The 12,549-nt window shown below is 56.4% G+C and overlaps 6 protein-coding genes across 6 annotated transcripts; 4 read left to right on the forward strand and 2 right to left on the reverse strand.

The window, feature by feature from the left end:
* Nucleotides 1-315: 315 nt before the first annotated feature.
* On the forward strand, nt 316-2,698 carry MKK02DRAFT_38130 (uncharacterized protein; the record flags this gene model as incomplete). Its single annotated transcript, XM_053089946.1, has 10 exons — nt 316-456; nt 491-582; nt 628-1,053; nt 1,089-1,293; nt 1,339-1,540; nt 1,582-1,637; nt 1,672-1,719; nt 1,758-2,114; nt 2,149-2,311; nt 2,346-2,698. The coding sequence occupies 10 exons, from the start codon at nt 316-318 to the stop codon at nt 2,696-2,698; spliced, it is 2,043 nt and encodes a 680-aa protein (XP_052943254.1).
* Nucleotides 2,699-2,907: 209 nt separating this feature from the next.
* MKK02DRAFT_34495 (D-isomer specific 2-hydroxyacid dehydrogenase) lies at nt 2,908-4,359 on the reverse strand (the record flags this gene model as incomplete). Its single annotated transcript, XM_053088953.1, has 8 exons — nt 2,908-3,155; nt 3,216-3,275; nt 3,333-3,498; nt 3,561-3,662; nt 3,709-3,854; nt 3,889-3,939; nt 3,986-4,066; nt 4,137-4,359. The coding sequence occupies 8 exons, from the start codon at nt 4,357-4,359 to the stop codon at nt 2,908-2,910; spliced, it is 1,077 nt and encodes a 358-aa protein (XP_052943255.1).
* A 1,113-nt stretch (nt 4,360-5,472) lies between these two features.
* On the reverse strand, nt 5,473-7,123 carry MKK02DRAFT_28310 (isocitrate lyase; the record flags this gene model as incomplete). The annotated part of the gene is made up of 6 exons (XM_053087530.1): nt 5,473-5,747; nt 5,781-6,328; nt 6,363-6,557; nt 6,591-6,706; nt 6,739-6,842; nt 6,877-7,123. 6 exons carry the CDS (start codon nt 7,121-7,123, stop codon nt 5,473-5,475), a joined length of 1,485 nt encoding a protein of 494 aa, XP_052943256.1.
* A 520-nt stretch (nt 7,124-7,643) lies between these two features.
* Nucleotides 7,644-8,647, forward strand: MKK02DRAFT_38133 (Phosphoenolpyruvate/pyruvate domain-containing protein; the record flags this gene model as incomplete). The annotated part of the gene is made up of 5 exons (XM_053089947.1): nt 7,644-7,873; nt 7,918-7,999; nt 8,049-8,114; nt 8,162-8,358; nt 8,404-8,647. 5 exons carry the CDS (start codon nt 7,644-7,646, stop codon nt 8,645-8,647), a joined length of 819 nt encoding a protein of 272 aa, XP_052943257.1.
* Nucleotides 8,648-9,195: 548 nt separating this feature from the next.
* Nucleotides 9,196-11,072, forward strand: MKK02DRAFT_38134 (MFS general substrate transporter; the record flags this gene model as incomplete). The annotated part of the gene is made up of 9 exons (XM_053089948.1): nt 9,196-9,385; nt 9,429-9,448; nt 9,498-9,700; nt 9,735-9,975; nt 10,026-10,271; nt 10,318-10,357; nt 10,406-10,548; nt 10,594-10,840; nt 10,891-11,072. 9 exons carry the CDS (start codon nt 9,196-9,198, stop codon nt 11,070-11,072), a joined length of 1,512 nt encoding a protein of 503 aa, XP_052943258.1.
* A 403-nt stretch (nt 11,073-11,475) lies between these two features.
* On the forward strand, nt 11,476-12,405 carry MKK02DRAFT_34496 (Ribulose-phosphate 3-epimerase-like protein; the record flags this gene model as incomplete). Its single annotated transcript, XM_053088954.1, has 5 exons — nt 11,476-11,511; nt 11,570-11,639; nt 11,724-11,845; nt 11,904-11,964; nt 12,017-12,405. 5 exons carry the CDS (start codon nt 11,476-11,478, stop codon nt 12,403-12,405), a joined length of 678 nt encoding a protein of 225 aa, XP_052943259.1.
* Nucleotides 12,406-12,549: the final 144 nt, after the last annotated feature.

Here is a 12,549-nt window from a genome sequence, read left to right on the forward strand (position 1 = left end):
CGACACAAAGACAACATCATCTCTCAGGCTCAGGCTTCGAAGATATATCGGGGCTGATAGGTAGATAGTGGACCCCCATATGATCAGGATGCGCTATGTTATGGGGGCGGAAAGATGGCCCGAAAGATGCCGTAACGGGTGCGGGGTAAGATTGAGGGTGTTTGCGGGGTAAAGGTTACCTGCAGCGGCAAGATTGTTGACTCGACGCACTTCCGCTTCACTGCACCTTCTACATATCTGACTGAAGCTATATGGCAGCAGTGCATATTGGTGTCTATATCATCATCGTGCACTTCAAAATCCTATTCAATCAGTATGCCAACCATCCCCGAGTCAAGCTACCAAGCTCTCCAGCCGTCTGGTCCGAGTACTCCGAGTTCCTCGAAAGCGCCTGGGCTGTCCAGACACATATCTCATGCCTTGGCATGTAATGACTGTCAGCGCAGGAAGCGCAAGGTGAGCTACTGCGACAGTGACGTGCTGAATGTAGTGCGATCGCAAGCGACCGGCCTGCGACAGCTGCACCAAGCGAGGGAAGAATTGCTCGTACGATATCAAGATTACCGACAAAACGCATCCAAAGTAAGCTTTGCTCGCGTACTCCCACTGTATGAGCTGACTGCGTAGCTATCTCCGTGATCTCCTGGATGAGGTCAAAACGCAGACGGATCGCGTTCAGCTACTGGAGCGAATCATTGAGCAGCGATTGCCTGATCTAGCGGGGATCAAGGCGCGTCCGAATGCTTCGCTCGGCACACTCATCCAGCCCAATCTTGTGCCCCCTCCTCCGCTCTATCCAGCTCGCCTTTCGCCCGACTTTATCGCTTCGGTCCTCAGCCGGATTCAGGCGGTCAAGACCGACACCGCTCCGACCCTGCTCACCATCACCGGCTCCAGACTGGGCATTCAGCCCTCTTATGACCACACACGAGCGGCTCAAAGCACCCACTGCGCGGCATGGCCTCCGTTGATGCTTGCTCAACAGCTAGTGAAGGAATATTGCCATCATGAGATTGTGTATCCCGCACTGTCTCTCGCCGACCTGTTGAAAGAGTGAGCTTTTACGCAGGCCCCAGCTGACACTGCAGTCTGGAGGATATCTATCCCTCATCGTCATCTCCGCAAGCGAAATCGTCCTCTTCGACGGCGCTGAAGACATGTCGCCTATTTCTCGTGTTCTCGATCGGCGGTCTCTGGCTCGAGCGGACAGGTAATGGCGGACGGATCGACACTTCTCCGCTAAGGAATACCGCTCTCAAGCATCTTCCAGAGGCATTGACTGAGGATGGTGTTGTAAGCATTTTCTGTCCATCCTGCTATCGGCGCTGACCAAATCAGGACGTGGTGTCGGTCATGCTCCTGCTTGCGCTATCCTCTCTGCACGACTGGTCCAGCCTCGATGTCTTTGCCGTCGTGCCCATCCTGGTCGACACCACCCTTGCAGTCGGCCTCAACCTGTCTGCACACGCTGAGACCGATGTGGAGGCGTCTGAACAGCGAAGGCGCCTGTTTTGGTGTGTCTATAGCCTGGAACGACTGCGTAAGTCTTATCTCGGACCCTTGTACAAAGCTGATGATCAGTCGGGATCTGCTTCTCTCGACCCTGCCTTCTGGTAGATTCGGATATTACCATCGAGGTATGTATGTTTGGAGTGCATTGCTGATCTGCAGCTTCCGACTCGGTTCGACGGGCACCCAGACTACTTCCGGAACGGTGCGGTGAGTCCCCTGATCGAACGCTGGCTGATATCTCGCAGCCGATCGAAGCATTCTTTCAGCATTCAATCCGGATGCGCCAGATCGGTTTGGACATCCGCAGATTCAAGCTGGGCACGCTGGACGATATGGGCAGCCAGTCAGCCTCGCAATTACATGCCAGGCTGGATGAGTGCCTCGTCGCTGCTCCATCGGCTAGCCAAGCTGCCGAGCGCTCAGAGCCCATGACGGGGGATGCCTGGTTCGATCTCAGCTACAACGTCTACCTCACCGACCTGTATCAACCTTCGCCAGGACGGAGCCACACCCCAACACAGATGCTGCGAGACCTGCGTGCCTCGGCTTGGCGAGCGTTATCGATCTATGCCGAGCTGTGCGAGCGAAAGATGGTCCTCGAGGTGAGACCTAGACCTATCCTAGCTGATCAAGCAGAATTACGCCGTGTATCATCAGCTCGTCAACCTTGGCGTGACCATCGTCTTCTGTGTCACACGTTACGATGGCCAGATCGACTCGATGCTGGATCCGGAGTGGTGTAGGCATGCCCGCGACCAGGTCAACTTTGCCAGCGACTTTGTCACTGGCTTTTGCAAGGGTGAGTCTGTCGGCGAGTCTTCGCTGACAGTCAGGCTGGCCTTATACGATGACACTCTCGCAAGCCTTCCATGCCCTCTGTGCGCAGTGTATCCTCCAGGTACCTACCTACACGACTGCTCCCACTATCGCGTCCCAATCATTCACAGCTGGGTCCGGCTCCGGGAACGCGCTCCACGTACATGCTCCCCAGCATCCCGACGGCGAGACGATATCTGGCGGACAGGATCCCTGGTCGCTGTGGAACCTCAGGGGGGTGCAGTCGTTACCGGGGCCGGACCCTGGCCTTTCAGACTCCGACGCGAATCGCAGTCTGGATGAGCTGTTGGCGATGTTTGGTATAGACGCGGCATCGCTGTCAGCAGATAACATGTCTATGGATATGTAGCTTGGTCCTCATGTGTGCTGACCGCGTCCCCAGACTCAGCAGGGCACGCCGCCCAGTATGCGTCATGTACCGCGCGTTCACCGTTATTCGGACCTCCCGTCCGCTCGTTCATCTCAGTTGCCCGTTCCGAGCTGAAAGCACCGAGATCTCTTTCCGCATCGTCTCCCCCATGAGATAAGAGACTGTTGCACGAAGTTGTCCTTATCTCCTTAGTAGCCCTTAGCCGGATCGACCACATTGACCGGCTCTCTCCCCGCTCTGATCCTCTCCGCCTGATACAGCAATACATCCGCCCCGTCATCAAAGTACCCCTCCCATCCGCCACTTGTGTGCGGGGTGATGATCACTCTCGGGTGGGTAAAGAGGGGATGTCCAGCGGGAAGGGGTTCGGGGTCGGTAACGTCCAGCGCCACTGCTGTCAGTCCGCTCGGGCTGTCCAAAGCAGCCAGAATATCCTCTGAAGATAGTCAGCCGGAGACAGTGATTCAGAGCTATGGATAGTGGTTGCGGGACGTACCTGATCTGACTAGATCTCCTCGGCCGACGTTGATAAAGATGGCACCGTTTGGCAGTGCGGCTATGATATCAGCGAAAGGTCGCGACTTGACTGGAGCTACTCCAGGCAAATACTCACCGAGATGCTCCGCTGTCAACATGTATCGCGTCTGCGGGGTCGAGGGGAGACTAGCCACAAGTACGTCGCACCTGCTCAGAAAGTCGCGAAAGCTGCTCGGGTCGCTGGTGGCGTAATAAGCTGACGGGATAGACCCGTCGGGATCGCCTGTCCCGGAAATGATATACTGTACGGTTAGCTGCAGTGCCGTTCGCGCAGAACGCCCGTGGTCAAGAGCAAGGTACTCACGCCGTCGTCTGCAGCTTTGTTTCCGCGCGTGTTCGCTGCAATGACATGGCAGTGATATGCCTGGACGAGCCGCGCCGTCTCTCGTCCGATATGTCCATAACCCTGTACCTATCAGCTCAAAGCTTGCTAGGTGAGGCGGACGACTTACAAGGAAGCCGACGGTGCTACCCCGCAGATTCCGGTTACCCGTGTTCTTAGCGTCAAAGTGGCCCGCCGTATCGTTGATCTCCTTTCGAGACGGCCATCTGGCCTCCGAGCGCGCGATATGGAGCTGAATCTGCATCTTCATGTACACTATAATCAGCGCTGTCCCAGTAGATCAACTCACGATTGACGATGTTGGCCACAACATAAGGCGGGATGGAGAGAATATGTATACCTGACATATCAGCGAACATTGATCTCGCCTTTGCAGAAGGACATACCAGAGGCGGAGCACACCTTGATTTGCCCCTTGGCCTTGTCGGAGGCCATCGTATCGCGGGCGAGAAAATTGTTGGCGCCAGCTGCTGTGTCAGCGAGGCGATACCCTTCCTCGTTCTTCGAGTCCTCCCTACCCAAGCTCACGGGACTCACCTGAAGATAGCTGGACGACTTTGGTCCTTGGGATCTGCACCACGTCCTTGACCACATCCGGCAGTCCATTCCAGCCTGTGTACCACATGTCGACCTGATCCAGCAGCTCCTCCGGAAACGTGCCGTCGGGGTAGTAATGTACCCGCTCGAACTTGGTCTTGATCTCGTCGAGCTTGTTGTCGGAGAGCTCAACCGTGACCGCCACGTCGGTGTAGTGCTCCATCGTAGGAAGATCCTGTTCCTTGCGGCTGGGATATGTAGACACCTGGAAATGGGACGCCGGTAAAGGCGCGGACTGATGCACGGAGCAAGAGCACCATGGCGCGACTGCGTGACATCAGTACTTTACAGGGGCCCTGGCTGGCTTATCAGTGACAAAGGCGGAACGGTCTCCGCACAGCTTCCCCTGCTTCCCCCACCCGCGCGATCGCATGCAACCTATCGCGGAGTGCGAGCCGGAACTCCGTTAGCGCAGCATCTCCGCGGAGCTCCCCTCCGCGGCACAGAATGAGGAATGGGGATCGCGAATTGCGCCAACAAATTTGCTGTGTTACACTTACCGGTTCGCGTTGTGCAATGGCGATATACTCTGACGATCTGATCTCACACTCTTCATATGCAACTCCCGAGCCCTGCCAACATCGAGGTGTCTTGCCCTTCGAGCTACTTAGGAGGCGCGTCAGCTAGGGATGGTGCAGCGCGCCACGCGCTGGCGAGCTGTTGGTCAACTCCGCTCTCGATTCTCGCGAGCGTACTATAACGGCTAACTCTAGGTACGGAATAACCATCAAGCTTCACCTATGCCTATACAGCTTTCAGCGGTCATTAGTCTGTACGAGCAGGCATTCCAACTTAGTGAGCAACTCCATGGTGACTCGCCTGTATATGATGCGGGTGTGCCTGTGGAGGTGAGTATCTTACGCCAGGAGCGACGGGCAGCAGTTGATTATCAGTCCAACCTCGACAGCGTCGGAGTGTGCCTCCATTGACTTAAATCAATACACATCAGCGAGTTGACCGATTGTCCTGCTGTGGATCCAGTCCATGCGTGCAATTGCGGCCCCTCGCCTTCTCAGCAACGCCCCTCTCACTGTGTGATCGACCGGGAATGAGCGAAGATGGAGACGGCGGCGAACGGGTCAACGGGGCATCTCGCAGCGGCACAGCGAAAGGAGGCGTTCAATACGCATCCGCTCCCTCTCTGTAACATGCGTTCATGGAAGGGAACGCACTTGTTATTCCAAAGCCCGTGAACTACCTGCTGACTACGTACTGACCGCCACTGACCGCTGCCAGGCCTGCTGCTGAGATGAGGGCAGTACATGCATTGCCAGGCCTACTCCCCGGTCCCTATGATATCCATGACCGAGTCCGCGATACTTCCAAAGTTCGGATGCCATTGCGCCACCAAAGGTCTCCCCTCCGCTTCGTCCTCGGCCGGCCCCGCGATCTCCTCAATGAAAGCAGCAAGACCACCCTGCAGGACCGCCTTGCTACCTCGAGCACTCCCTAGCGCGTGAATGACCTGTCCGGCGAGGGGCATGATGTTGAGCGAGTAGCCGAGCCGGCCGAGTGTATGAGGTATGCGCTCGAGCTCAGCAGGCGGGATATCTGACATCAGCTGAGCCCACTCTCTTCACTTACCCTTGACGCGTGCCCTGCTAGCCTGGGTAGTATTAAACATCATCCACTTGCCGGGAGACGCCGCTTGGAGCTCCTTCGCGAAGAACTCTGCCTCGGATGCGAGGTACGAGATGGCACAGTACCAGACGACGTCAAAGAGGTGAGATGTCCGCTTCATGCGGTCGAGAGACGACTCGATACACCCGCGATAAGGGTACCAGCCTTGGTATGTCCGTGCAATGTCGCAGTCCCACTCGACCTTGATGCCGAGACGGAGAGCGAGGCGCTTGGCGTCACCGGCGCAGAGGGAGCCAACCTGAGCGTTGTACTTCTGCAGGAGATCGAGGTCGCCCGCGGCTTCGGCCGCTCGCGCTGTCGCTTCATCGATGCTGCAGAGCTGAGCTGCGGCGCGCCAAGCAGTACGCTCGGCGGAAGTGCGGAGGGAAGCGTAACTGGGGAGGCTTGGGATAGGAGAGCCGAGGATGAAGGCGCGATCTGCGGGATCGATAGTCGAGGTGATATGCGTAGAGTGGATGGCGTCGGTACGGTTGATGAGAACGCATTCGGACCTGACAATCAGCTGGGTGACAGTTCGAAACGTACCCCATGATATCCAGCTGAAGCTGAGCAGCGACCAACCGCCGTTTGTGCTCCGAGAGCGGCACCAGTACCCCGCCGACTCCATCAACTTTGTCGAACCGCTTCGAGCCGGATAGCATATCGTCTATGTGCAGACCAGCAGTACCAGCTTCAACGAGAAGCTTGACCGCTTTCATTACCGACGTGTGGAGACCATAGCTGAGATCAGCTTATCTCTCAAGGAACACTCACCCAGAATCACAATCCGCAATCAGGGGGATCATGGGGTCGGTACACTTGAACCCCCTTTGAGCCAAGCCTCGGTTCAAGCGGTCCCGAGCGAGTTGAGCACGATACATGCTGTTGACCTGCTATCAGCTCGGCCGCTACCGCAGCTCACCTTGTCCGCCACAGCAGAAGGGAGATAGTCGGATAGGTCTGCGCTGGGGTCGGTCCGCCCCACGTCCGCAAAACTCAGCGCCGCGCCCGAGACGTATGCGCAGACTGATATCAGCTTAGTGATGACCGCTGTACTCACCAAGGCCCTCTTCTGTCGCTGCATGCAAAGACGTCGAGTCGACCACACCAAGCGATGTGATACAAGTACCAGCTTTGGTGTGCTCCGCCAGAAGATGCCGCAGCCGCCTCGCCATGGTATTGTCAACGGTAAGCTCGCCGGCGTCACGGTGAAGCGCAACGTCGGACGCCGAGTAGCCACGGTGCTTGCCGGCTTGAGAGGGGCTGGTGAACCAGGCTTCGATGACTGCAATGCGGCGAGATGACATGGTGTATGTATTGACGAGTGTCCGAGACTGGGATTACATTCAGATCTGAAGCTGCCTGCCTGATATTCCAGTACGCTAGGACTGGCAATAGAGTGGGGCAAAAGTGGGGATACTATCCGGCCAAATCCGCATGGGTGGAGAATTTTCCGCCGCTATCGTTGCGTTTGCGAAGCCTCGGCCTCTTTCGAGCACATCTCTCAGGTCCATGACAGCTTATTCGACTAGCACTGATCAGAGCCGGACACACCGCCAGAACTGTCCTCACTCCGCCCAGACACACTGTGGGACAAGCTGGTGAATGGCCTGACGACCGATCGGGAAGCTTATCCGACTCGGCTTGGCTCGGTAACCAAGCGGACCACCGTCCGCCAGCTTATCGATATGGGGGCCGAGAGACATGATGCAAGCCATTGAGCGAGGACTTGCATCGCTCGTACACCGACTGGCGTCTCGCTGCAACATCCATCCATCAAGTAACGCCCATCCACCTCGACTTCGCCGCCAACAAATTTACAGAGCCATGTCCAAACTCGTCGACTATGAGGGCCAGCTGATCCACTCGAACCCGCTCAAGGACCTGATGGAAGAGGGCAAATTCGGCACATCTTTCACCATCACCATCGCGCCCGGTCTTGAGGTGCTGCAGCTCGCAAAGTATGCCGGGCTCAAGTCGATCACGCTCAACATGGAGCACAGGAAGACGGATGTCGAGACGGCGGCGGACGTCTGCGTCATGTGTCTGGCCTTAGGGTGAGCTATAAACTCACCTCAACCTGGCTGCGCTGACTCTTCAGCATCTCGCCGGTGATCGTTGTGCCTTGCAACCAGAGCGAGTGGATCTCCCGATTACTGGATAACGGAGCTCAGGGCATTGTTGTGAGTACCGCATGACCATCTTTGCTTCTTGGCTGAGCTGACGGGGCAGGTGCCAAGGATCAATACCGCAGAAATGGCGAGGACACTCGTCAAGTACAGCAAGCACCGGCCCATCGTGAGTTTGCACCCACCGAATGACAAGTTCTGCGGCTGACAGGTCAGGGAGAACGTCCACTCGCCTTCACCCCTCAACTCAACTTTGATATCAAGAACTTCAACGGGGCTTTCAAGGCGCAGAACGATACCACCCTCACCATTCCCATGATCGAGACCAAGGAGGGCGTCGAGAACTGCGGGGAGATCGCGAGGGTCCCTGGCGTTGACATGATCTTCATTGGCGTGCACGACCTCTCCGATGAGTGAGTCTATCCCTTTCTGATTTTGGTCCCCGAGCTGACACCAAGTCTCGGCGCTGCTGGACAATTTGACAATCCCGAACTCCAAGCCGCTATCAAGCGCATTTGTCGTGCTGGCACCGAGGCGGGGATCTTTCTCGGGTTGGGAGGGATGGAGAACAGGCTCGATCTCGTCACAGCTTTCAGGAAGGAGTTTCCGGCCATCCGCTTCGCTATGGCTGGGCGGGACTCTTTTGCCCTACTCAAGGGCATGCGGGACGTCATGGCGAAGATGGCGGCTCTTGACGAGTAGCTACATATGAGCAGATGTATGCATGAGCTCGCGATCGGCTTCTCGCGCGCAGTCTCTTGCAGCGAACTGTTGTCATCCTCCTGGCGATGATGCCTGGTGACAGCTCTCAGCATAGATGGCCATGGATGCATGGATGGCCGCCAACCGGTGCATCATAGTGCCGGCATGGCGTTCGGGATTTCGGAGATAGCTCGGATCGATCCGAACACCCTGCATAGAGGTCGAAAGTGGGGGCAGTCTTTATCGCTTGACAAGAGAAGTGCGGAAGACGCCCCGCCAGTATCGCTACCTTATTGTGGCGGCCTCTACCGTATCTCACTGCCTCGTTACGAGTACCACTAAGGCTGGGCGCACCTCACTCCACCCTTATCACACCAAGTCAAGCGGAGTGCTCACCGCTCCGCTCGCCCGCCCAGCTGCGCCGATCATGACCGGGACACAGCTGAACTTGATATCAACCAGATAAGCTTGAGGAGAGAAGATGCTATAGAAAGGACCGGCAGTGTCAAGTCACTTCCCTCCAACGATACTCGCTCTCTACTGCAACTATGGCGTCCACCGGTGATATGCCCGCCACTACGGCTGCAGGTATCGATGACCGCTCGCCCTCACCTGTCATCTCTCAAACCCGCTGGACCAAGTTTGTCTCGCTCGTCTGGGATTCTGACTACTATATCAAGTCGCCCGCCGAGCGTCGGCTGGTCTTCAAGCTCGACTGCATGATCTTGTCGGTTGTCTGTGAGTAGACGTCCCGCTCCGGTCGGCCATTACTGACTCGCAGGTTTGGGTTGGTTCATGAAGGTCCGTACCGTGTGCTTATCTCGAGTCATACACACGTTGAAATCTGTAGTACCTTGACCAAGCCAATCTCGCCAACGCCTACGTATCCGGCATGAAGGAGGATCTCAACATCTTGGGCAACGAGTACACGTACATGCAGACCGTCTATAACATCGCCTACGCCGTCCTCCAGGTCCCGTCCAACCTCATCATCCTCAAAGTCCGGCCCAGTTGGTGGCTCGGGATGTGCGAGTTCGGTTGGATGGCCTTCACGTGAGTCGTGCCCTGGCCCCGTGCTGATTGGCAGATTCGCGCAAGCTGGAGCTCGTAATTCAAACGACATGTACGCTTTCCGTGCCCTCGTCGGTCTGTTCGAGGCAGCGTTCCAGCCGGTCTCGCTCTTTCTGCTCGCATCCTGGTACACTGGACCAGAGCTCGCCAAGCGCACCGCCTTCCGGATGGTGTCCGGTATCTTTGGTTCGGCCATCTCAGGTTACCTCCAGGCGGCCATCTACGTGACTCTCGATGGTGTTGCCGGCTTCGCAGGTGTCAGTCCACCTGTATCCCATTGCAGTGACTTCTCGCTGACCATGAACAGTGGCGATGGCTCTACATCATCTGCGGCCTGATGACCTTCCCCTCAGCCGTCCTCACCCTTTTCGTCCTTCCCGACTTCCCTCACAACTCCAAATCTCGCTGGCTCACGGAAGAAGAGCGTCAACTCGCCATCGACCGCTGCGCTCGTGCCGGTATCGCTCAGATAGGCGGCAAGCTTGATGTGCGCCTCGTCAAGCGGATCTTTGGCAGCTGGAGGATCTACTTGATCTCGATCACTTATCTCATTGTAAGCTGTCTTCTTCAGGCTATGCCAGACCGTACTGATGTATCAGTACGCTACCTCGGTCCAAGACGTCAATTACATGGCTATCTGTCAGTGACTCTTCTGCGTACCTTGGAGCTGGGAGCTGACGATCTCAGGGCTGGGAGGCAACGGTGTCAGCGTCGTGCTCCGCAATGTCTGGTTCGCCGGTACCAAGCTTATCGCCATACCCTGCTTCTTATTCTATGGCTGGCTCACTGATCGGCTCGGCAACCGATTCTACGTGTGCTTTACTGTCATGGTACGTCGTGGTAGAGCTTTGGCTCAAGGCAAGCTGACGACACAGGTCTGGGCCTTGGTGCCTTGCGGTATCCTCGCCGTCCATCCCAAGAACTTTAATCTCATGACATTCGCTTGGTTTATGACCGACACATTCGTCATCACCCCCATCCTCTTCCCCTGGTTCAACGAGATCTGTAAGGCCAACGCCGAGGAACGCGCCATCGTTATCTCCACCGCCAACCTCGTCTTTTACATCTTCAACGCATGGCTACCCGTCGTTGTCTTCCCCCAGGTCGAGGCTCCTCGTTTCAGTGAGTCTCAATGACTTGGCATCGCCGCAAGCATCAGCTGACCCCTGCAGTGAAAGGGTTCTGGACGTCGTTTGGCATGATTGTTGGCACCCTCTTCCTCCTGGTCGCCCTCAACTTCATGCACAGCCGGCAGAAGCGTCTGACTCAGCTGGCGCCGGAGGAAGAGGTCACGATGGAAAGTGTCGACAAGGAGAAGGAAGGCTTTACCGATGTCAACGTTGTGCCCAAGTAGAGCTTGCGATAGGCTGGGACCCCCTTTGTACTTCCTGGGTAAAGGTAATCTGGACTGGGATTCATATGCACACGGTTGCAGTAAAGGTTGAAGCTTCGCTGCGGCGACAATCTCAAGCTTGCGCTGTTCGAGGAGCTGAGCATTTCGCCCCCTGGATCAGTCATTTGACGACGAGGAGAGTGATGCGGAGCTAAGATACTTTGTGATATCACAGGGGTCTAAGCTTCTAAGTCACCCCCGGGATAAGGCTCTAGGGACAGTAGTACTAGTCCCAACAGGGGCGCTGCGCTTTATAGGCGCCTAGGCACGCCCGTGCGTCATTCGCACCGGCAAAAGTCGGTCGCCAAAGCTAAAGGACCGCCAGCATCCTTCTGCCTCTTCACCTCACTCCCACACAAGCAACATGTCCAAGGCCATCATCTCTCCCTCCGTCCTCGCGGTAAGCTACGACGGAACGCATATCGGCAAATCCTGGCTCCGCGAAGCTAATCCTTCAGAGCGACCTCTCGAATCTCGCCGAGGAATGCAAGCGGATGATGACCGCAGGATGCGACTGGCTTCACATGGGTGAGTCCCACTCGGAGTCGCCGTAGATTAGCTGTCACACCCCTTCATTTATCATATGGGGAGGGCTTCAGCTGATCAGCATAGATGTCATGGACGGCCACTTTGTCCCGAACATCACGATGGGTGCACCTATCTTGTCGGCCGTGCGAGACAATGTCCCTGGCATATATATGGACTGCCATATGATGGTGTCTGAGCCACTGAAGGTGCGTGCCCATGCTTTCAGCTGAAGTTACTGCTTCGTTCCCAAGCTGACCGAGATAGTGGGTTCCCGAAATCGCCGAGGCCGGCGGGAAGAGCTACACTTTCCACTTTGAATCTACCTGTACGTTCATCCTCTGGCCCACCACTAAGCAGGACCCTCGCTGAATGTTCAGCGGAACACCAAAAAGTCATTGACCTGATCCACGAGCACAAAATGTCCGCTGGACTCGCCATCTCCCCCGAAACCCCCTCATCATCAATAACCGAATCACTCGGCAACTCGGCTGATCTCTTGCTCGTCATGACTGTCCGTCCCGGCCGGGGCGGGCAAAAGTTCATGCCCGAGTGCCTCGAGAAGGTGATGGACCTCCGTAAGCGTTTCCCGGGAAAGAATATCCAGGTGGACGGCGGAGTAGGATCGGGGAATGCGTGCCAGTGCGCCCAGGCGGGAAGTAATGTGCTGGTGGCGGGGACGGCGGTGTTTGGGAGTAAGGATCCAAAGGCGACGATTGGGGAGTTGAGGGGCGCGGTGGAGAAGGTCCTTGAGGAGCAGAAGGCTTAGTATAGCCAGACGTAAGATGAAATCGTATAGATGATGCATATAGATAGCCCAAAATGATGATCCCCCTCTACTTCTGATACGGTATGATCCTCCACCCCCCGCCACATATGATGCACGCAAGATTGCCCATCATGCCCCCCTCGC

This window comes from Dioszegia hungarica (assembly GCF_025882075.1).
Source record: "Dioszegia hungarica strain PDD-24b-2 chromosome Unknown MKK02contig_16, whole genome shotgun sequence".
Classification (NCBI taxonomy): Eukaryota; Fungi; Basidiomycota; class Tremellomycetes; order Tremellales; family Bulleribasidiaceae; genus Dioszegia; species Dioszegia hungarica.